Genomic DNA, 24234 nt, shown 5'->3' on the forward strand with positions numbered 1-24234 from the left:
TGCACATGTAGCAACCTGCAAGGCGACATTACTTATGCATTCGTTATATTTTATGTATTTCATCAGGGATAGGAGCTCTCCTCTTGGGCGCTTGATATTCATACATTCTCATAAGCCACACAGATTGATTTGATTTAGATTATTTTATTCCAGCTGCCCTCTTGAGGTTCTCTTGCCCTGAGGACTAATTACTGTTGAGGATCTACTCACATGTGTGTAACTCTTGGGAGGGAGCTGTCTTTCAAAACATTGAAAAGAGAAGAAGGACTGAGGAGAGGCGTTCTTGAGTGGGAGGAGCTTAGACATATTGATATTATGATATGACGCCTCCGAAGTTCAAGAGCCACTGGGAAACATTTTGCATCTTGCAGCTCCAGACGTCAGCAATTAGGCACATTAGACCATGAACCCTGGGCCACTCGATATCACATCAGCATTCCCGCCTACTTGTTATTTCAGTCTCCAGCTTTGTTAGATCACGGTTTAGTGATTTTGTAACATTTTTGCTGGTGAATTGGAGTCTCGATCGTGACCCTGGAGAGGGTTTTCATCTGCGGTCTCTAGGAGTGAGGATGTGAACTGGGAGCTGATGGGCTGCAAGGTAACAGTTGCAGATGCACTGTGTCCCCCCCCCTCCTGCTTGTTGACAGTCAGGCTGGGTCTGGGAACCTGGGTGGGGGCGTTAAGGGACTACTCTGGGAGTGACTCTAATTGGCCTCCGGTGGAAAGAGGTGTCAGTACGGCAATGAGGAATTTCGAAGCTGCAAATGGGACCTAAATTGCAGGCTAAGTTGATGATTAGAGGGTGGGGATTATTGACCCTAACTAATACATTCGCAAGACCATGGGCATTTGGTAATGATTTGCCACTGAGATTGGATGAGACTTGCAGGGGCTCAGCAGCTCAAACAGACTTCCAGCACACATCTCCAAGTCTACTGACTGCTGCTGCTCTCAAGCCATTAACCTCAATTTTAACTGATACATTTAAACTGATATAATGGGACAGTCCCCCCCTGGAGCAACTTAGGGTTAAGTGTCTTGCTCAGGGACACAATGGTAGTAAATGGGATTTGAACCTGGGTCTTCTGGTTCATAGGCGAGTTCGTTACCCACTAGGCTAATACCACCCTAATTAGAGTATGTTTAGAAGTAAATTGGAGAAAGCATTCCAGATTCTGCACAAAATACCCTACTGCTTTCAAGGCATTTCACTTTGAAGCTTCTGAGAATAAAAATGATTGCACTCCTAAATAAAATCCCAGCATTGGTACACCAGTCAGAAGCCTCGGGGGTCACATGTTTACATCAAAAAGAAACCTGTGGGCAGACGAGGCTTTCAGCACTCTCTCCCCATGCACTTTAACTGGAGCATTTCAGTATAGATTAGGCTAGCCACCTGCCGCTCTTACGAAGAGAGGAAGGCTTTTCAGTCAACATGTTTTTTAGTCTTGGCAGAGATGCACTGACAGCACCAACAAAAATAACTCTGTAACAAGTCTGTAATAAGACATTTCATTTGGAAGTTTGAAATCTATTACAAGGTTTTTGAGAGGTTTTTAAGTGTCACAAAAATATGTTTGTTATAACTAGTGTAACACTTATATAATTGTTTCATCATAAAAATGTTTAATGGTTTCTTTCATAAATGTCTTTTTTTTTACTTGGGGCTCAGCATGGCAGTGGTTTGCTTCTCACTTTGATGAGTAAATTGGGAAAGGATCCACATCTGCTTCATGCAGACTCTCCACTGGCGTCTCATAGGGCTCAGTACTTGGTCCTTTCCTTTTCACTCAATTCTCGATATCACTTAGTGAGGTCATTTCCTCACATGGGCTATCCTACCACTGCTATGCTGACAACACACACCTCATCTTCTCCATTTTCTTCCTCAGATGTACATTCCATTTCAAAAATGTCTAACTGACATTTCATTAAAACTCTACAACTAATACAAAATGCAGCACAACTGATCTTTAGCCTTCCCAAATTGTCCCACACCACCCCTCTGCTACGTTCCCTCCACTGGCTCCCAGTAGCAGCATGCATCAGATTCAAAATACTGATTCTGGTCTACAAAGCCAAACATGGGGTCACACCATCCAACGTCACAACTTTTATTATAACTCGCACTGCACCTCGTATACTCCGAGCCTCCAGTACTGCTCGCCTGGTCCCTCCATCGCTAAAGGTAAAAGGAAGACACTCATCTAGACTCTTCTCAGTCTTGGCCCCTCGGTGGCCCCCAGCTCAGTCACTGAGTATTTTCAAAATTTTCAAAATGATTCCACAAAATCAGCATAGAGTCAGGCGCAAATGGTCAATAGAGAACCACACACGTGCAAAAAATAAAAATAATGAGATTTTCTTCTTATCCCATACAGACCGCTATGTCTGAAATTTTCCCACACCATCCCACACCATACTGACACTGGCCTACAAAGCCAAACATGGGATCCTACCTGATTGCAGCACAGCACACAGTGCACATAACGAAATATGTCCTTTGCATTTAGTGAGCAGTGGGCAGCCATGACAGGCGCCTGGGGGGAGCAGTGTGTGGGGACAGTGCTTTGCTTAGTGGCACCTCAGTGGCACCTTGGTAGTTCGGGACTTGAACCAGCAACCTTCTGATTACGGGTCCGTTTCCTTAACCTCTGGGCCATCCACTGCCCCTCAAAGCCTTTATTATACCTCGCTCTGCACCTTGCACTCCACAACCCTCCAGTACTGCTCGCCTGGTCCGTCCGCCTCTGAAGGTATGAGGAAGACACTTGTCTAGATTCTTCTCTGTCTTGGCCCCTCGCTGGTGGGATTAACTTCCCCCCGAGGTCAGAACAGCACAGTCGCTGAGTACTTTCAAACGGCAACCTAAGACCTTCCTCTTCAGATAATACTTAGACTAACTTGTAACTTTCTAATAGTCTGACTTATGTAAGAAAAACTACAATAGAATGAATAAAATGATTTGTATTCATAGTTGGGATCCTAGTGAACCAGAACTGATTACTTCATTGATGGTAACCTGAAAGCACGTTGTAACTTGCTCTGGATAATGGCCAAATGCCACAAATATAAATGTAAATGTTTTAGTCATAGTGGATTTGTTTTTGGCTACCGTCTCTTCTGCACTTGAGATCATCCTCTGAGTCATCTGTGCTCCCTTCATAAGGGCAATTCTGCTGTAGCACAAAGACTTTTGGAGACACATGTTTAAATTCTCTGGTATTCTGGTATTTTGACTCCTACTCTCCATGAACTTCACTAATTTTATTCACATCTCTGGTACAAAGATGGAGTGTATAATATAATGAGATGTTATTTTCTTTTCCCAGGGAATGTGTTTTACTTTACAACGCACAGATTTTTTTCCTCGTTTCCTACATTAAAACACATTTTCTTAATTATGCAAGTAATTTTTTAAAAAGTAGTTGCTGCCCACTCTTCATTCATTCATTGGATCACTAAACATCATGTTTTGTGGCTTCAGTGACATACTCCAGTGAGTAGACAAACTGCTGAATTAGAAATATGGTGCGTTATCAAGGCTGATGTTGGGGTGGAGCTGGTTGATGATGTGGGTGCCAAGAAACCTTGAGTTTCATACTGCATTGAAAGTGCCGTTATGACTCTCTGCATTCTTATCAATATGGGGGTCAAAGTGGTTTTTCTGTTATTTGTCTACTTCTTTCTGTCCCTAAGCACCAAAAAATAACTGAATGTGAAGAACCTGAAAAAGAAGTTCCATTTAAAACTTTTTTTAATAACACCTTTAATTTTCTTTACACAAAGTACACAAAGTATGCGTTGCTTTATTTGAACATGCAGACCGAGTACTGGGAGAGATGACATGGGGGAAATATTAACAAGTGAAGCTCAAGAAACTTCCTCAAGGTTGGGCGAAGATCGAGTACAGAGTGATCTGTTGGGAAATCAAATCAAAGGACAGTTCAGCATCAACTTCACTCAACTAACACTGCAAGAAAAAACTAAAGTGACGAACCATCGAAGGGCCTAACCTCTGGCTCTCTTTTTTTATCGGCAAGTTTAACCTACAGATCAATTAATGCACCGCTCTACTTAAGATGACTTGCATGTCCGCTGGCTTTGATGTGGAAATGAGCAGGAATTTTTTTCCCTCCCTCTTCTTCTGCAAGACCGCGAGCCGAACGTGTTTACATAACACAGAGCGCAGGGACCGAACGTGAAGCAGCGTGCCAGCACTGCCAGGAGAGGGCTGATAGATCTCACCGTCTGATCTCCGCTTAGCCATGGGCACCACGAGGCGGTGGGACAGCCCAGGAATACATTATCCACTCAGGGAATTTTAAAGAGGGCCGGAAGAGCACTGGGATGGGCAAGAGGAGGAAGAGGAAGACGGGAAATAAGATTCCCGGCTCAAACCGCGTGTTCCCAGCGCCCCTGTCAGCGTCTGTTTCACAGCAAGCATGCCGCCGTGCCTTGCCAGATGAGCACTGCACTGCTGCTGCACACTCAAGGTCAAACCTCTTAGTGGCGGGGTTACGTAACCCCAGTAAATATTCTTTTTGTTTCTGCTTGCATGACAAGAATACTACTCAAGGCTATATGATCATTTTGTTTAACCAGAATTTCCTTTGAAATGAATTGTTTTTATTTTTTAATGCACAGAATTGAACAGAAATATGATGTTTAAGGTTTTTTTAGGGCTTGGTTTTCTGCTGCTTTAAAAGACTCTGAAATGGCGCACTATTTATGTATTTTGGATTTACATTACATTTCCTGACATTGCCTGACATGGGCCAGAGGTGGCCTAGTGGGTAAGAAAGCGGACCCATAATCAGGTTGCTGGTTCAAATCCCAGAACTGCCAAGGTGCCACTGAGGTGCCACGGAGCAAAGCACTGTCCCCACACACTGCGCCTGTCATGGCTACCCACTGCTAACCATGGGTGATGGTTAAAAGCAGAGGACACATTTCACTGTGTCATTGTGTGCTGTGCTGCAGTGTATCACAATGACAATCACTTCAGTTTCACTTTTCCATTTTGTTGATGGTGTATAGTGATTTTCAGTCAGTAGTTATGTGGACCGACCCCTGGAGCAATTCTGGGTTATTGTCTAGGTGAGCAACACAATGGTCTTAAATTGAGCTTTGATCTCATGACACTGTTTTACCCCCATACCTCCTATTGTCCTTTGTTTTCTTTCTATTCTCAGTGCTGTTACTATTGTTGTCAACAAGGTAAATGACTGGACATCACAAACATCTCATGGCCATGGCTATGCAGATTATAGACAAACATGCAGATTATAGAAATGATTCAATGTGATTCCCCCTACACTGCATTTTATATATAAAATATAAATTATAAATTAATGCAAAATTTCCTCCTTTTTTAAGTCTTAATTAGTATTTGTTATATAGCAGTAGAGTTAAGCCCTGGATGCTATTAATAAGGTTCATGTGAATAAGATACACAGGCATCTACCAGCACTGAAGTGAGCTGTATTTGCCACTAGCATTATAAAGGATGAAGTCTTTTCTGCTTGGATAAAAAGAGATTCAAAATAAGCAAGGTTGCGCTGTCTTTCCTCCGATTCTCACCTCGAGTATAAATAGAAGACTCAACATGGCAAAGATTGGATGTGAGCACAATACTAATTCCTCCCCCAACCTCAATCAGCCTCTGGACACTGACCGCCATTCCCCGGTGCCAGCCAAGCGTCTGTGAACGGATAGTCAATCGATGTGACAAACTGCGTGGCGTCCTGCTAAAGAAGTGTCTCTCTCTCTCTCTCTCCTGCGAAAGCACCTGCTGAGAGGCCATTGATCGGTGATAACTCCCCGAGAGGATATCTCCAGCACACCAGTGCTTGGTCTTCACTGACAAGTGATTTGATTCCATAAAGCAACCTGGCCTTATTACCTTGGTGCACCTGTGGTACAGGCGGCATCCTTTGTATGTCTCTAGTCCATGTCATTGTTTTATGGCTGCCAGGCTGATGTATTAGGAGCTTGTTTGGCTTGATCAGAAGCCGGCCTGCTGAAGATTTACAGCGGTGCCTTGTGACATATTCAGGATTATTTTTTAGTCCTACATTACTAATGAGAATGTATAACGCACAGAAAGGCTTGTGTAATAGCTACTGTAATAAACTCACCCTCTGCAACCTCAGACCAGCTAATGTTGCATGTGAGGCGATATGAGGACGAGGCCCAGTTTAAACATAGCTGTTTCACCATCATACTGATATCTATTTAACATGACAGTAGAGCTTTTACCTGGGGTATTTATAGGAGACACTGACACTTTCTGCTCATTACAGGCCAATCACACGGGCCTACAATATATCAGCCATTCAGAGGAAAGTGGAAAAGGATGTTGGTGTCTTTAGCTGACACGAAAGTCACCTGAATTCTTCCCCCTCCATTGTGGCGAGTTTTTTGCCAGTTCTTATACCGTAGCAGATAAGGAGCTGCCTGGTCTGCTAAGGAATTGGATTTATGTCAGACAGGATGATTGCATAGCTAATCACTCTAGTGTATAAAAATTTATGCAGCTTAGCTAATAGGCTTCACAAAGTGACGTGAAAGCTATTAGCTTTTTGGTTACAATGACCACGTTCATTTAACATTTATTTAGTGTAATTAATTCAACAGAGCGATCACAAAAGAAAGCCTTATGGACCACATAGAAATGCTCTCAATGCTGATTTTTTTTTTCTTCATTGTTGCTTTCAGAAAAACTGTATTTTAACTGATTATGATAATTGTTCTTTTTTTTCTTTTGTCAGTGTGATTTTACCTCATGTACCTCATGATTGCACCCATAGCATATTTGTTCTGTTCATCTTACCACTGTTCATTGTCTTCCACTAGTCTGTTCAGTTTTGGGTTAATATTGTCAGTATGAACGTCATTAGTCATTCCTGTATGTGCAAGTCAGGTACCAGATGTTAGAGCATCTCTTTAGAGCATCTCTATGTCCCATCATGTCCCATCACCCATCAGCGTGTTCCTACATGATTATACAGTGCACCCACCTCTCCCCATCCCCAAGTATTATAAGGCTGGCAGCCAAAAAAATATCACCCGTCTTTTATCCTAATTAGCCAGGGCTGTGGAATATAGGATTCAGGGTTAAAGGAAGGGGAAATGTAATGTAGAAAACAGCAGTACAAGCAAAGCTAATTAATAAACTTCAAAAGAACATTTTCAAAAATTAATATATCCAGAAGCAACAGTTTGGTAAACTGAATTATTTACGTGAAGTTGCGGCCTTGTGCAAGTAGTCATATTAAGAAAATATCTTAATGTATTGTTTGCTTCTTTTCATGAAAAAGATTAGCCTTTGTGTTGGTTAAATGCCTTTAATTTGTTTTATTTCTGTCCATTTGTATCTTAATTGAGTTTGATGCAGGGATTTCTTTTATTGGGCTGAACTGACAGAAAAAAAAATGAGTGGAGAAAGAACATGTGCTCATTTGGTTTAGTTTTTTTATATATACACACACACACACACACACAGTCATGTAAATTAGGACACCCAATGAAAGCCTGTAAATTTTAAAATATATTTGGAAATATGGATATTTAATATAAATTTTAATGATGTTGAGGGATCCAATTAATATAACTGATCTATTAAAAACTTTCTGTGAAAATTTAAAAAAGAATGCAATTTCTGGTGAGGAATAAATTAGGACACCACCACATATTATCCAACTTAAAATGGTTAAAATCACACACAGCTGTATCACATCGGGTGCATATGATCAGTACCCAGCATTGTAAAGGAGCTTTGCCCTGGTTTAACCTCAGATTAGTTTGGTGTGCTCCTGACTGTTGAAGTGAGCACCATGGTGAGATCTAAAGAGCTGTCTGATGCCCTCAGAAAGAAGATTGTGGATATGAGTCTGGTAAGGGATTTAAAAAGATCTCAAAAGAATTTTATCTCAGCCATTCCACCATCCGAAAAATTGTTTACAAGTGGAGGACATTCAAAACAACTGCCACCATGCCCAGGTCTGGCCGTCCAAGCAAATTGACCCCCAGAGCAGAACATAAGATGCTCAAAGAAGTCATCAAAAATCCTAAAATGTCATCACGGGAACTACAGCAGGCTCTGGCTACTGTCAATGTGAAAGTGCATGACTCTACATCAGAAAGAGACCACACAAGTTTGACTTTCATGGGAGGTGTGCAAGGAGGAAACCTTTGCTCTCTAAGAGAAACATTAAGGCCAGACTGAAGTTTGCCAGAGCGAACGTAGACAATGACTTCTGGAATAATGTTCTTTGGACAGATGAGTCTAATATTGAATTATTTGGACACCAGAACAGAAGACACGTTTGGCATAAACCAAATACAGCCTTCCAAGAAAAGAACCTCATACCAACTGTGAAGCATGGAGTTGGCAGTATCTTGGTTTGGGGATGCTTTGCTGCAGCAGGACCTGGCCAGCTCACCATCATAGAATCTATCATGAATTATAATGTGTATCAGGGGGTGCTTGTGAAACCATCTGCAAAAAAATTAAAGCTGAAGCGGAACTGGATACTGCAACATGACAATTACCCAAAGCATACCAGCAAATCCAAAAACTAAGAAGTGGAGAGTCCTGGAATGGCCAAGTCAAAGCCCTGATCTTAATCCCACTTTCTTTTCCAGACATACATAAAACATGATTGGACATTGATATGTGAACATTTCCTAATAAAGAGCTGGTTATTTAATGGGGTGTCCTAATTTCTCACATGACTGTGTGTTGTGTATGTGTGTGTGTGTGTGTGTGTGTGTGTGTGTGTATGTTCACACCTTGAAATTTTGGTAATGCCAAGGTGACCTGTAGCCTTTTTATTGCAACACCATGGGCACCAAGCTGTGCCATGCTGTGCTCATTTTAGCCAAACCTTAACTCTTTTTTGACTGGCTCATCATTCAGCTGCATTATAGGCAAAACAAACAAAAAATTCAGGTGATTTTTCCCCCTCTGGCTACATCTTTTTTTGTAGTTGTTTACAGCACATCAAGAATGACAAGGAATGATTATAGAAAAGCACTACTTGCTGTTTGGAGTGAAAGGGATTACTTTGATGGCACGACATAGAGCAATGGAGCATGTCATCAGTTTAAAACATCCTCAAGAACGTTCCTACAAGCCCAGGCTGCACATGGTTAAGTTAAGCTGAGTACTGCCAAGCCATGTCATTTGTGACAGTTTCAACCACCACATTGTCTTCTCAAAAGGCCACCACTGCCCTAGCGGTTAAGGAAGTGGCCCCGTAATCAGAAGGTTACCGGTTCGAATCCCGAATCCCTTTACGCCAAGATGCAACTGAGGTGTCAGTGAGCAAAGCACCATCCCCACACACTGCTCCACGGCTGCCTGTCATGGCTGCCCACTGCTCACCAAGGATGATGGGTTAAATGCAGAGGACAAATTTCACTGTGTGCTGTGATGCTGTGTATCACAAGTGACAATCAATTCACTTTATAAATGGATCTGTTTCAAAGTACAGTACAGGCCAAAAGTTTGGACACACCTTCTCATTCAATGTATTTTCTTTATTTTCATGACCATTTACATTAGTAGATTCTCACTGAAGGCATCAAAATTACAAATGAACACATGTGGAGTTATGTACTTAACAACAAAAGGAATAACTGAAAACACGTATTATAACATGTTTTATATTCTAGTTTCTTCAAAATAGCCGCCCTTTGCTCTGATTATTGCTGTCAGGATCCGGTCCGAAATGGGGGTTACTCCGGTCCGGGATCCGGACCGGAGTTTAATTGTTGTCCTGTGTAATGTTCCCTAATAGTTTTCACCTGTGTTAATTGTATAAAGCTGCCCTGTTCGTTTCTGTTCGCTGTCAGGTCTTTGACGTTATGTTCCGTGTTCACCAGTGTCTACGTCTCGGATGTCTCCCCTGTCTTGTGCTTCACAAATTAAACCCCTGTTCCGTGATGTCAGGTGAAAGCGTCCTTCATTCCACGTCTTCTCGTCACTCTTCGTCCTCCTCTCTGTTCACCAGCCGCGTCATGCCCGCAAGGACGTGACAATTGCTTTGCACTCTTGGTATTCTCTCAATGAGCTTCAAGAGGTCGTCACCTGAAATGGTTTTCCAACAGTCTTGAAGGAGTTCCCAGAGGTGTTTAGCACTTGTTGGCACCTTTGCCTTCACTCTGCGGCCCAGCTCACCCCAAACCATCTCGATTGGGTTCAGGTCCGGTGACTGTGGAGGCCAGGTCTCCACTTTTTGTTAAGTACATAACTCCACATGTGTTCATTCATAGTTTTGATGCCTAGTTTTGAATCTACCAATGTAAATGGTTATGAAAATAAAGAAGACACATTGAATGAGAAGGTGTGTCCAAACTTTTGGCCTGTACTGTATGTAACAAAGGCAATATATTTTGTAGCATTAAAAATTGATCAAAACTGCATGATATGTGAATGGCTTTCACCTGAAGCTCAGTCAGCTGAACGTGCTCAGCGGCCAAAGCAGAGTCTCCAAAAATTGTATAGATAGTCTAGTTTCTAGACACCTCCATTGTTAGGCATGAATGAGGCTGGGGTATTTATAAATGAACAAGCCCTGATGAAAGGGAAGTAATAAAAGAAGAAGACCTGTTGGTAATAAAAGGTCCAGGGAGCTTTACATTTACTGCAGTGTCTATTAAAATGGCTGAGCAAGAACTGGCTGAGGCAGGGATGTTTTCTTTTTAATGTGATGTTTCATCTGCATTCCAGCACTATGTGATTGTTCATTGATCCCAATTCTTTATTGTTTTTCTTATGTCAGACCAGGGCTGGTTGATACAAAGAAAGGAACCACAATATTTCCATAGTAATGATATACTCTATGTGTTCTGCTGTGAAGTGGACATTTACATTTACATTTAAGGCATTTGTATTAAGGACATGCAGAAACAAAATAATTATTCTAAGAATTATAAATTCTATTGATTTATAGAACATAACAATTATACAAATTACCTTATTGCATTTCTTCAATATATTTATATATGCATCTCTGCAGACACACACTTATCAATGGAGATTAATTTTGTCCTCAAATGTATACATTTGTAATGTAACATTACTGCTGTAATGTGTGTCATGACCATAATAGGAACTGTACTTATCAATATTATTGATTTTATTAATGTTTTACAGTGAACGGTGAGGGCAGTATACTGCAGTAAGGCCTCGGCTTTCTGTCTTTCTGTGTTTATTAAACTGTTCTCAAATGGTGTAAAATTTGTGTAAAAAAATAACATTTAGTTTTGTACATATTTATTTATGTGTCTAGCTGGGCCATGTCTAGATCAATAAAAATTGCCTCAATCCTTCTGGGCTTCACAAGCTCACACACATACTCTCCCTGGGGTTGTATGCGGAAGTAGCAGAAATTTGGCAAGATGGCTGCGACCGGAGGAGCATTTTTACAGCTGATGCACCACTGAGCAGATTCCAGTGAAATGAATAAAAGTGGGCTGGGTTCTGGGACTGGGTTTTCAATAATGCATTAATGAATAAGACAATTACAAACTCAAAGTGAAATCATCCAAACGAGAAATCATCCAAAAACTTTGGAAGACTGATTTGGAGGCTCTGAGGTGTATTTCTGATTTTTCTTCATCCTATAGATGCTGGAAGGATTTTTGCACCTAAATAAAATTCATTTTGAATATGTTTTAAAATAAAACACTAAGTGCTCTGTTCAGTGGAGCTGTGTTGGCAGAAAAAAGCCCTTTGTATTTTAAGAGAGTCTCAACGTTGCTAATGTATTCACTTAACACTGAAACCATAGCTGTGTTCCTTCTGGTGGGAATAGCCGGGCATCGCCTCCAGTCTAGACAGAGAATGTTCTAGAGTGCCTCTGTCTTGCTTGAGCTGATTTCATGTGACATATGACTGAGCACAGAGGGGAAAGGACGCATCTGGATGTGGGGTCCAGAGGCAGTGATTTGTTCATTTAGTATAAAATTAGGGCTGCTGTAAGAGCTTAAGTTGTTCCCCAGGGCAGGTGTCTATTTCTAGAGCTATCTGGAGGTCAAGGTTTGGTCAGCGAAGGAGAAAAATAGCGTCCTCATTTAAACGAGAGCAAACGAAGCTGGTTTGGCTAATCATAGCCCCATCAGCTAACCTGTGTTTTCTTACCCAAATTCTTCAAGACGCTGTTTATGTGGTGCACTGTGGGTGAATGGGCTTGTACTCAATCTGAAATCCTCTTCATACATCTTCCAGCCATCATTGTTGCTAATTCCAGCTGCCAAGCCTGTGGCCTTGTGGTATAAATCAGTCAGGTTCTTCATTTGTGATGGCAGGTATGCAATAGGACACTACCTGTTTAACACTATAAATGGACACATGAAACTCAATCAGTGGCTTCCTCAAGAAATGTGTGAAAAAGTGTGCACCTTTGCGAAGGCCTCCATGCATTCCATGTTGCATGAACTGTGTAATTCTACAATCAATTACGAATCCTAATGTCACTGATGATAAATGTAAGATGCTTGAATTAATCTAAAATGTCATGATGAAATTGGAATGTGGAAAGTTACTGTTCCAGTGTACCACATGGTTAATGAAGGTCACCATCCTGGCCCTAAACTGCAACCCATTTACATTTACATTTATGGCATTTATCAGACGCCCTTATCCAGAGCGACTTACAATCAGTAGTTACAGGGACAGTCCCCCTGGAGACACTCTGGGTTAATTGTCTTGCTCAAGGACAGAATGGTAGTAAGTGGGGTTTGAACCTGGGTCTTCTGGTTCATAGGCGAGTGTGTTGCCCACCAGGCTACTACCACCCTAGGGCAAACTCCCTTCCCCATAAACCACGTTTGTTTTTGTGTGACCAAAAGGTCTTTGGTGTCATGATGGGGTTATGTAGGGGGTTTGTACATGCAGGAAAATCACAGAAGCAACTCTATTATGTTTCTCTGTTCGGGGACATTTTCATTGCCACTGTCACCTTTCACTTGAGCACTCATGGCCTACAGAACTGTTGTAATGCGAGGCCCTTTGTTCCATTATACATTGTAAAAAGCCCTGTACAAATAAAACTGATTAAAAAAAATCAAAACATCAGTCCTTTTGGGTTCAAAAGTTTCTGGTCTCCCTGATCACATGGGTATAATTTAACTTGTTACTGTAATATTAATCGTTTTATGTTGTTCATGAGAAAATCATGAGAGTCAAAATACATTATTATCTATGAATTGTGTTGGATTGACAAGGTCAGCATGATCTCTGATTCGCACCCTTGACTGGACTGATGGCCAGACCTTACAGTGGCTTGTAAAAGACTCTCAGTTTTATTGTTGTGAAACCAGAGCGATGTTGTTACATCCTGGTCTAGGTCAGGAACGTGAACAATTAGAAAGAGGGAGGGAACCACCACAAACGTTTGAACAAGGTGATTTTTAATGAAACGAAACAATACAAGTCACGCCTTGAAACACATCAGGACACGAAAAGCACCGGGTAGACTAATGGCAACAGGGCATCTGTCCGGCGTATTTTCCCATTCTCCCTTTCCTTCCCTCTCTTCCCTTCCTTGACGCATCACGCCGTCTTTTACGTCCTCACTCCGACGGGGAGCGCAAATCAGCGTCAGGTCTGGGAGGAGTTCCGTAAATTACAGGCAAAAAGGAAAAACACGAACAAGACAGAACATACAGACCCCACATCACATGATCTCGGGACGTAGCAGACGTACACTGGACTCTTTCTACAAGTTGTATTTGTTGCTTTGTTGTCTGATAAAATGGAAGGCTCGTCATCTACAGCAGCATTTAGCAGCTTGTCCATATTCAGACTGGCAAAGTCTCAGCAAAAGTGCTTCTCGTTTGAGAATGATAAACAGATGAGAACTTGGGCCAGTGATGGCTTTTTTTAACACCTAAGAACACAGAACATATGCTGCAACGCTTGATTAATTCGCAGCAAAAGTCACCAGATGGTAATGTTTGGGAACCGTCACTGCAATTACAGTATCAATCAACTTTACTTTGACCTTGCTGTCAACTAGTCAATGTGTGTTTGTCTCTGGAGGCTTGTGTACTTACCACCATAACGTCTGCTTATTCACTCAATAATGAAGTAATGTGATGGCAGACTTATTAATACCAGCCAGGAGCTGCACAGATCTCCTTCCACACTGACCAGTCCAGGACTGTGAACATTAGTATGGGCCATTTACATTTGCCCAGCGCCACTGGAAGGACGCCACGGTTTTATTTGAGTCGGAGCCGGGTCTCGCACTGATAATTACTCATGTTGTGCAATATAAGGGCAAAGCGGAGTCACCGAAGCCAGATCTGTTCTCTTCATCACGGTTATTTATAGTCTTGGGGATGTAATGTCCAACCTCGCTCTTCGTTACTCAGCCTTCAATTTCGCTGAGAGATTGTAAACACCGACAGCTCAGGTATCAGGTAGCTTTGCCCGCAAAATCCACTTCAAACAACTCTCCGGACAGATTTCCTGCGAGCCCAATTTGCAGTCCTGACGGTGGAGGAGGCGTGTGACTTGTTGCCCAGAAGATCTGCTCAGGACTTTGCTTGCCTGACCTCTTTTGCACTAATGGCAATGATTTTGGAAGCGTTTCCACACCCTGCATGTCGGAACAATGACAAGGTAACCCATTGTTGATAGAGTCTGCTGAGCAAAACAAACTTTGCAGCGCGCCGCCTTGTTGTCATTGCGCTGCCATTTTGCGTGACACAAGCACCTACTCAAGCCCAATAACCAAACTTGAGCTCACTGAGCTGTAACTCTACATTTGCATACACATATTGCTGGATATTTTCTGCACGGCTGAGCTGCAAACTCTCCATGTTTTTCTCTGCGTTTGTATTGTTCATATCGATCAGGTCTAGTTAGCACACTGTGCCTCTTACTGCTTTGCATTTGAACAATGCCTCAAAATATGTCTGCAGCAATTTGACTATGCACATTTCATGTAAATTTCACATAATAAAAGTTATGCTAATTCGGTGTAAGTAAACTCATTGTTACGAAGTTGATTTGTTCTGACATTACAAAATATGACATCCTGCTGAGCTTAATTTGTAGCACCAATGTTTCTGACTTTCCTTCACCAAGATCTATAGACTAGACTTGTTATTAATTAATTGCAAGTCTTGGTCGGCTGATTAATTGAAAATCAATTGCCAACTAATCATATGCAACTCTCATCACTGTATACTTTACAATTGGTCTTTGACAGGTGACATATAACTTGTGTAGCCTGACAAATATTTAGGGAAAAATGTATCTTCTCTGGTATTGATTTGTGGAATGATTATGCTGAATTATGTAAAATTGTTTAATTAAAATTGTCGAATTCCTATTACATCATGAAAATGTGGTAACGTGTTCATGTCAAAATAATTATAAACAGGCACTAATAGAGTATTATGTAATCATCATCATCATCATTACTGACTATATTGCAAATAAGTGCAAGGGAAGCATCCCAGATTTTCTGCAGATATCCACAATGGCGGCACAGTTGTATTGCTTTTTTTCACATTACAGACAACAGATCCATGCAACTGATATATTTTCAAGCTTTTATGGATTTCGGCTGGTGATTACAGTTATTATCTCGCTCATATCTGTATAGCATGTGTTTAACGTGCATTAATGTGTTGTGGTATGCAGATTGTGGGCGGTGGCCAGTTCTGCATCCACTGCCCAAAAGCTTTTAAGCCACATGTGTTAATTAGGCTGTAGATTAGCATATCAACTTTGTCACAGTGATCAAAAGTCATTTGAAGCCTGCATAGAAATGCAGGGTGTGTTGTGAAGGTGGCGGTTATGGTCTTGCCTTTTATCCAGACCCCCACCAAAGCACCAATTTGAGTTTTTTTTTTTTTTTTTTAGCTGAGAGGAGAATGCAGATCTTTGTTTTGTTTGTCCTCAAATGAAATACAGACTGTCCCCCACCACCACTGCTTGTGTTTCAATGTTCAAAGGTGTGACAAAAGGTAGGAGTTTTTTCAAAGATATAAGCGACTCAAAGTGGTGCCCTTTGCAGTAAAAAAGAGAAAGAAAAAAAAGATCCAGGGAGAGCGGGCGAGCTTGATGAGGACATAAAAGATCTGAGGAAAATGTGCAATAACCGTTTACACCCCCAGCACAAAAACACCTGTAATTTTCCATATTGGATGATGGCGAGCTCTCAACGTGACACAGCCAGCAAAACACCGCAACTCGGCTTTAATGTGACTCGCTAACAACGCCACCAATGACATAAAGCCAATTACTGCAGCTGCTTTCACTGGGACTGTGGGAAATGGTGGGGTGGCATTTTGAATCGTTATACAGCAGCAGGCCACGTTCATTGTTTTTTTTTTTTCTCTCCACTATGAGCCAGTTGCCACCCTGCTGCTGCGAGTGTGGCTGGCGTGCCGTAATGAGCCTGGCCGCGAGCAGCAGGAGTGTGGGCTGCCCTCGGCGCGGTCCTACAGATCTCCCTCCGGAGCTCCGGCGGCAGCCCGGTGTGCTGAGCAGCCATTGTCACCACCACAGGAGAGCAGCGGTCCAGACATCATCTATCATACAGCCGGCCGCTCGGGCAGTCAATGCCACTGATTAATGGCCGTGTCTGAGAGTTGCTTTTGCAAGACGCCTTTTTCTCCCCCACTTTCTTTTTGATTTTTTTTCCATTAAATACAAATAATAGTTGAGATTACAGGCTTGATGTAGAGCTCATCAGTCCCCTGCTACACTGTGTTAAACGTCTACAGCCGACACGCATAGCATTTTATTGAAAATTAAATCCAGGTATGGCACTGCGTATTGCTGCGTGGTTTAGCTTGTTGGATCGGATATTCAGCATGCTAGATATGCACGACCACATTACACATACATAGTGATTACAGGGCAACCAACAATTTGCCCCTGTATGGCAACATCAAAATCAGGCTTAAAATCACTCTGCACTAGGCAGATTTTTCTCTCAGATACTTATTTCAGGCTGCACAGAAAAAAAAAAATATTGCACTATTGTTATTTTATACAACGTGTGGCATCTTTACCAAAGTAGGTCGAGATCTATACATTTCTTGGCCATCTAACCATCATCTACATTTTTGTGCTTTATTATTTCACATCTGTAGAGCATTGTCACCTGCTTTGTCACCATCGCGAACAACCCCAGTTTAAAGAACATGGATGTCGGTTAAAGCACCATGACAACGGCTGCCAGCCCCTTTTGACAGGGACAAACGCAGAAACAATCACACACACGTATGAAGGAGCCTTGACAACAAGCCCCCAGTCTCAGGCTTTCTCCATCTGATGCAGGCAGCCGATAAGACTCCCAGATAAGTCATCTTTGCCTTTTATCTTGAGTCGAGGCGCGTTATGGAGAGGTGCTTGGCATTCTCTGCACTGACTTCTGCAAACTCCCGTGAATATCACATGAGTGCGGCAGAGCTGGAGAAACTTCTCTTTCTCCTCTTTAGCTGTGCATGTCTTAATGCTGACAGCCCTTAGTCAAGTTTAGTGTGCTCTCGTTGTAGTTTAATAAATTAAGACGAATGTAAGGTGTAACTCAAAACTCTGGTCAATTTTTAATAAAATAAAATATCTTGCAAATGCTTGACAGTCAATACCTTTCCGCCAAAGAGCTGATTCAGATGATGTGTGTGTTTCAAATGAATGTGAAGACACATGCAAAAGATGCGTCATCTGAATGCAAAACCATACCTATAGTACAAAGGGGCAGTGGTGGCCTAGCAGGTAAGGAAGCAGACTCGTAATTGGAGGGTTGCTGGTTCAAATCCTGAACCGGCAAGGTGCCACTGAGGTGCCACTGAGCACTGTCCCCACACACTTTCATGGCTGCCCACTGGGTTAAATGGGTTAAATGCAGAGGACATTTTGTTGTGTGCATCGTGTTCTCTGCTTGCTGTTCATCTTTCAATTCAATCTCAGTCACGATCCTCATGGTTAAATTGTTGAAGGCACGGTAGCAGGAGAGGGTGCTTAAATGTTGGCAAACACAAAAAAATTATAATATCACTCATGGTAATTACACACCCGCGGTAAAATGTATTGTTTTTGCTCTGTTAATAATAAAAGGTGCAAAGATTTATATGACCCAGTAAAATACACACACCAAGATGAAGATAAAGAGTGATTTTTCTTGGCCTTCCCTAAGTTTGTAATTTTTTTTTTTTTTTGTGGTTATTCGGCAGGACTGATATTTTGTGTTGTATTCACCCTCATTTCTCTCTCAGTGTCAGGGCTTGTGGTTATTCCCTGATATAAAGCAGGAGAGGTGAGCCTATCCAAAGTGACTATAAGTCACGCTGGTATCCTGATGTCTCCCTACTATGATATTAATGGCATCAAGCCTAAAATTCCCCAGGGTTTGTGGGGGGAGAAATGAATACATGGCTTTTCGGAATCACCAGAAATAGTTTTTTTTTGTTGTTTTTAGCGGTGTGTGTGTGTGTGTGTTTCCAATCCCTGTATATAAAGGTGTCTCATCTCTTCGCACATATCTGCTCTGTAGTGGAACCCCATAGGCTCAGCTGACAGGGTATCTTCAAACTCAACATTTGGGGAGAAGAAGGGAATCCGTGGAGCGCGCTGACAGCCGGTGAATGAGACGCGCTGAGATTCTGGGTTTGTTTTCCATTTTGCCTTTTGGGGGAGACTGTGGGAGGGGGGGGGGCAGCGAGAGCGACACAGGAAGCGCGGGGCTTTTTGATCTTTCCACACACAAGCGAGCTGCTATTTAAGACTCCGCCATGTTTCGCGGAGGACCGTTAGTTCTGTCCTACGCTGAATTTTTTTTCTGTGGAGGGTTGATTGATTTAAGTTCGAAAATCATGGCTGGAACAAATCAGAGCTCCCGCTGGAGAGGCACTTGCAGAAGACGTGGAAATATCCTGGTCTCATTATTCACAATAACACATAAACACGTTTCAAAGAGCCTCCAGACAGACCGACCACGAGGAAGAGAAATGGCTTGTGGACCGGCCGCTGGCCTCCCTGCCCCAATCCCTCAGCAGTTTATAAAGAGTGTCCTTAATTAACATTGCTCCCTTATGAACTGATTATAGCCTTATATCACTCATGGTAATTACTCACCAGCTGTAAAATTTTGGGTTTGCTCTGTTTACAATAAAAGATGCAAAGATTTGTATGACCCAGTAAAATATACACACCAAGATGAAGATAATGATTACCTTGCTTTGTTTAAAAAGAGTCTGTTTTCTCTTGGCCTTCTCTAAGATCATCGGTGGTGCAATTTAATATGAGAGGCACATGGACACTGGGGACATTCATCTTCAAGGTCTATTATGTATGATGTTGAATAGTGTGCGTGTATATGATTCTTTTTCACAATAACGAAATCACAGAGCCAAGCCCTTGAATACAAGAAGGTACTTCGTGTCCGTCTCTTGAAAGCCATGAGTGTGTCTGTGGCGAGAAGCTGGACCTGGTGATAGTTGGTCTGTAAATTACGTCCTGCAGGTAGACAGGCAGGGCCAGAGAGCAGGATCAGGTGATGAAGATGGCAGCTTTTCTGGGCCAAAAATGCAAGAAAGATAATAGTATATCTCACAGATTTGGTTAATAAATGCGAGATAGAATAGTATTTTAATTGCACATTGAAGTTTTGAATGCCAATCCAGTTTTGTGCCAAAAGACTATACGACAACATAGAAAAAAATAAATCAAAGTAAATGAAAAATCAAAAACATTAAATACAGAATAAAATGCACTTAAAATCAATCAGTAAATAAGTAATAGTAATACTAATGATTGTAACAGTAAGTGCTTCTATATTCCTCGCTCTGTAAAAAATGTAATGGATTTTTCCTTCCAATCATGATAACCATGAAGAGACGCGAAGCCGGTCCCATCTGAAAGGTGGGATGGATTTGTAAGACAGACGTATGCTTTTGATCTTTTTATGTTGAAAGTCTCAGGACGTACCTTGTCGTTAGAAGCAATGAAATGGAGAAAAAAATCAAATCATTATGTTAGCTGACAAGCACTTTAAGAAAGTCTCTTTTTATATAATGGAACACAAAACAGAACATCTCGTCACCTCAGAGCACTTCCCGGTGTCTCTAAGGAGTTTTTCTGCTTTCAGACTAATGCATTCCTCACCCTCTCGCTCCTCCTCTCACTCGCTCTGTTCCTCTCTCTCTCTATCACTCTATCATGTTTAATCCTTTCTTTCCTGCTTCTCATCATTTCAGCTTCCATCCTCTGACTTTGTCGATTTCTTTTTTTTTTTTTATCTATGCGTTGCCCCTTCATTCCCCCTCACTCTGAGTTTTTGTCTGGACTCCCTGGACTGAGGCAGACAGTGTGGAAAATGAGAGGGTGTAACTGCATGGAAAATCACTTACGGCACCGCCACCGCGGCCGGGATTATTCATAGCGTAGGGCCCCTCTGCGAGACTGTGGAGGGCGCCGCTAACTGTTTTTATAAAACCTGGCCGCTTCACAGGAATTATGAATGCAATCATCATATTAAATCACATTCAGACTTGGAGTCCCATTAAAAATCTTCTTTTTTTTTTTTGTTGTTGAAACTCGGCCACCACCCTGATGGAAATATTCTCAGTCAGACAATTCGTTTTCACCAGATTGATGTCACGGCCTCTAAATCAGACGCCGCCAACCTTCTTGGTGGCCGCATGTGCCTTCCTGCATACATTTGACCTACATGCAAATTCATTTTCTGGTGTTCGGCGCGCTTTTATCCCTTATACTGTATATACATACCCCCGCCTGCCTTTTCCCTTTCATCTGCTCCACACTCGTTTCCCTCCTCCAAAATATGCGCTGGATGGTTAATGTGTTTTTGGCCTGCTCTTCTCCAGGTTTTGGCATGGAGAGTACACGGTGGCGGTCAGCATCAATGACTACCTGGATGTCTACTGCCCGTACTACGAGAGCCCGCAGCCCCACAGCCGCATGGAGCGCTACATCCTCTTCATGGTCAACCACGACGGCTACGCCACCTGCGAGCACCGGATGCGGGGATTCAAGCGCTGGGAGTGCAACCGGCCGCAGAGTCCCGACGGACCCCTGCGCTTCTCCGAGAAGTTCCAGCTCTTCACACCGTTCTCGCTCGGCTTCGAGTTCCGCCCCGGACACGAATATTACTACATCTGTAAGTGGGGGGTTGGAATATACATGCAAGATTCTGGAATTAAATAGCATGCGTTTTTTCATTTTAAATGATTCTAAATAAAAGAAGAAGCAGACATTTCTCATTTATATAAAGTGCTGCATTCCAGATTAACATGATGAACATTTACATTTACAGCATTTATCAGACGCCCTTATCCAGAGCAACTTATCAGTAGTTACAGGGACAGTCCCCCTGGAGCACCTTAGGGTTAAGTGTCTTGATCAGGGACACAATGGTAGTAAGTGGGATTTGAACCCGGGTCTTCTGGTTCATAGGCGAGTGTGTAACCCACTAGGCTACTACCACCCAGTCCACACCATTTAACCTGCTGTATATCTTTAACCTGCTGTGTATATTTTTTCATGCACTACAACCAGTAAGTGTTATACACAACTTTGTCATGTCATATGTTTGGCACAGAATATATTGACAGCACATTGTACAGAATTAATCTCAAATCAATAATCATTACCCTTAGGATCAAAACAAGCAAAGATTCCCACCTCTAGACCATAGTTTTGAAATCTTGATGAAACCAGTTATTTAAACTGGCCACATTTCCAACTGAATGAGGCGCATTGTTCCACTGTGTTTAACTTCTGATTTAGCGGCTTTTTTGTGGGGTCTGTATAGACTGGGTCAGTGCTCCATTCACAAACAAAAGCACTAAAACGGTGAATAATTGCATTTTCCCTCCTTTTGGAGACCAGCTGCTGTGACTGTATGACATGAAAGGGCTTGTTAGATTCCTATGAATGACAGTAGGTGGCAGAGAAGGTAAATTATTTACATGCTAATTGCAATGCATGGCAAGGGGTTCAAAGCCACCTGTGTTCCCGGGGAGGTGTGCAATATGGCAGCACTGATCCTTCTCCCATGCATCCTCACTGCCACCCCCACCCAAATTTCCCCATCACACCAGACCCAGCTCATTATACAGATGGAGAGAGATTACATGTGGCTTTTATTTTAAAGCGTCAATAATGCTTTGATTGACAGCTGAGACGGGATAAAACCTGGTATTTGGGCTGACCGGGGTGTTCCCGTCAGACCATACAGGGAGACGGTACCATGTCTGTCGGCCATCTTTTATTCCCTGTCGCTCAAACCGACTTTGTTTTTAATCTGACCGCCTCCCAGAAGCTCTGCCAGGCTCTACATTGTCTGGCTCTTTTGTCAAAATTTGAGGGGTGGAGCTCCCTGCACAGCCAAACCCTCAACAGCACCGGCTTCACCACTATTCAGGAACACTCCGCCTCCCAAAAGGCAAGAATGGTCGGGATAACAGAAACATTGTGTCTCTCCCAGTCCCTGAGGATGGGGGGGTTGGTGTCGGGAGAATGATCTTTGGGGTTATCAGGGTGGACGGGGAAAGGGGGGTTGTCGGTGCGATTGTGCGGTGATAAAAGAGCATGTCCATCACCCGCCAGACTTAACCCCCTCTCCCCAGCTCCCGGCTTCTCGTATTGATCAGCCAAGATGATGCCTTGACAGCCGTCATCCACCCAGCTGCCGTCAGTTAAGGTTGGATGATCTCCAATGAACCCTGAGTATCCGGTGCGCCGGGACGCCCTGGGAATACGTAATGACCTGGGGAGACATTCAGCCAGAGTCGGGGAGCTGAGACGGTGGCATTTAGTCGGAAGACATGGGACCAAACGCGCGGCGCCCGTGCCTGACACTGCAGAGTCGGCAGCGCACAGCGGCGCTTCATTAGACGCGCCACGCGAAGGCGCCTTCCCAGACGAGCGTTCCCGTTTCATTTTCTCCCTCCCAGCACTGATTCCAGAACAGGCAGCACATGGCAGGACGCGCGTGTCGGTGTGAGGGAGCGTGCACGTGGCAGGAAAAGTGGGATGCACGGGGGACGTCTCACGATGCGTGGGTACGGGCGAGGGGCCCTGCTCTTTGCTTCAGAGGTCACAGAGTTGCCTGCCGAGCAATTTGCTGAGGGGATGTTACTTGCGACGGGCCATTGTGTGTGACAACATCGTACCACGGTGGTTCACCGTAATTTACACGCAGGGGAGCGGCGAAATTCCAGTGCTGCTCTAATTTGGTTTGTCATGAGGGTCAAGAAGACTCTCAGAAATAGACTGCAGTGTACTATAGTCTTCCAGGATAGTGGGGCTGTTGAGGAGTCTGAAGCCATTAATGGAAATGTTTTTAAATAAATATGTATTAATAGATACAAAAAAAATTTCAATTGTGTCGTTGAACACACGTCGGCACTACATACTTTACTAGTAGGAATTTGTCCACTAGTAAATTCAACGGTAGCTATTCCAAGATATTTCAATAAAGCTTACAAAGTGAAAGGCATTGGTCTCTCTCTTCATGTATGCAGATATTGAATCGTTAACAGCCAGCTACCAGAGCCACTCACAACATGAACAATGTCTGGACCCAGTTGTTTCTCCTCCACAAAAAGGACATTTCTCAAAATGAATGTCTTCATGAGCCAATTAAAAAATGTGGTCCATCACTGCCGAAGAGCTGGAGAGTTGCAGTAATCACGACTGTAAGCTACCTCTGTAGGATCTATGAGTTATTGTTTGTTATGCATTTTAAAATTAGGCATTTTACTGTGTAAGAAAAATATGGGGAAAACTTTTGGGGGAAAAAATGCTCTTTCCCACAGTTTTTTGAAATCTCTACCTCTCTCTCCCTCTTTCATATCCAGCTTCTCCACACCCAAACCACGCTGGGAAGCCTTGCCTAAAGCTCAAGGTTTACGTAAAGCCCACAGGTAGGTCAGGCTCTGCCTACCTTCACATGTACTTAAGGATTCAGCACCTGCAGAAGCTGATGCAGTCCGAGCACTAGCTCCTTTAACCTATTAAAACGCGTTTAACGCCGACATTTTGGCCGTTCCTGGTGACAGCGCTGGGACATGGGCAGGCTCACGAGAAGAAAAGTCTCTCTCACCCGCACCTCTGGGTGGATATAGGCTGAGATGTGATCCACATTCCTCCGGCAGAGTAATTAAAGTGTAATTAGGTCAGCCAGGATGTTGTTTAAGATTCCCCCACCAATCTCCTCCCATGAAGATTTC

The 24234-nt window shown here is 42.8% G+C and overlaps 1 protein-coding gene and 1 long non-coding RNA gene across 4 annotated transcripts in view; one reads left to right on the plus strand and one right to left on the minus strand.

Moving 5' to 3' along the window:
- efna2a (ephrin-A2a) overlaps window positions 1-24234 on the plus strand; it is a 46000-nt gene that overhangs the window by 20138 nt on the left and 1628 nt on the right. Inside the window, exons 1-3 of one of the 3 annotated variants that reach the window (XM_028978655.1) lie at window positions 14434-14641; window positions 20866-21158; window positions 23863-23928. In XM_028978655.1, coding sequence (XP_028834488.1) covers window positions 14634-14641; window positions 20866-21158; window positions 23863-23928 — 367 coding nt within the window. In that variant the 5' untranslated portion in view covers window positions 14434-14633. Of the gene's footprint in view, window positions 1-14433; window positions 14642-16385; window positions 17634-20865; window positions 21159-23862; window positions 23929-24234 lie in introns of those variants that run through there. The other 2 variants (XM_028978652.1, XR_003749650.1) reach the window with 2 other exon arrangements.
- LOC114789344 (uncharacterized) lies at window positions 13409-14204 on the minus strand. Its single transcript, XR_003749651.1, has 2 exons — window positions 14071-14204; window positions 13409-13621 (listed from the first exon to the last, which is right to left on the minus strand). It is a non-coding gene; the product is annotated as an uncharacterized LOC114789344 (long non-coding RNA).

Source organism: Denticeps clupeoides, chromosome 4, assembly GCF_900700375.1.
Source record: "Denticeps clupeoides chromosome 4, fDenClu1.1, whole genome shotgun sequence".
NCBI classification, from domain to species: Eukaryota; Metazoa; Chordata; class Actinopteri; order Clupeiformes; family Denticipitidae; genus Denticeps; species Denticeps clupeoides.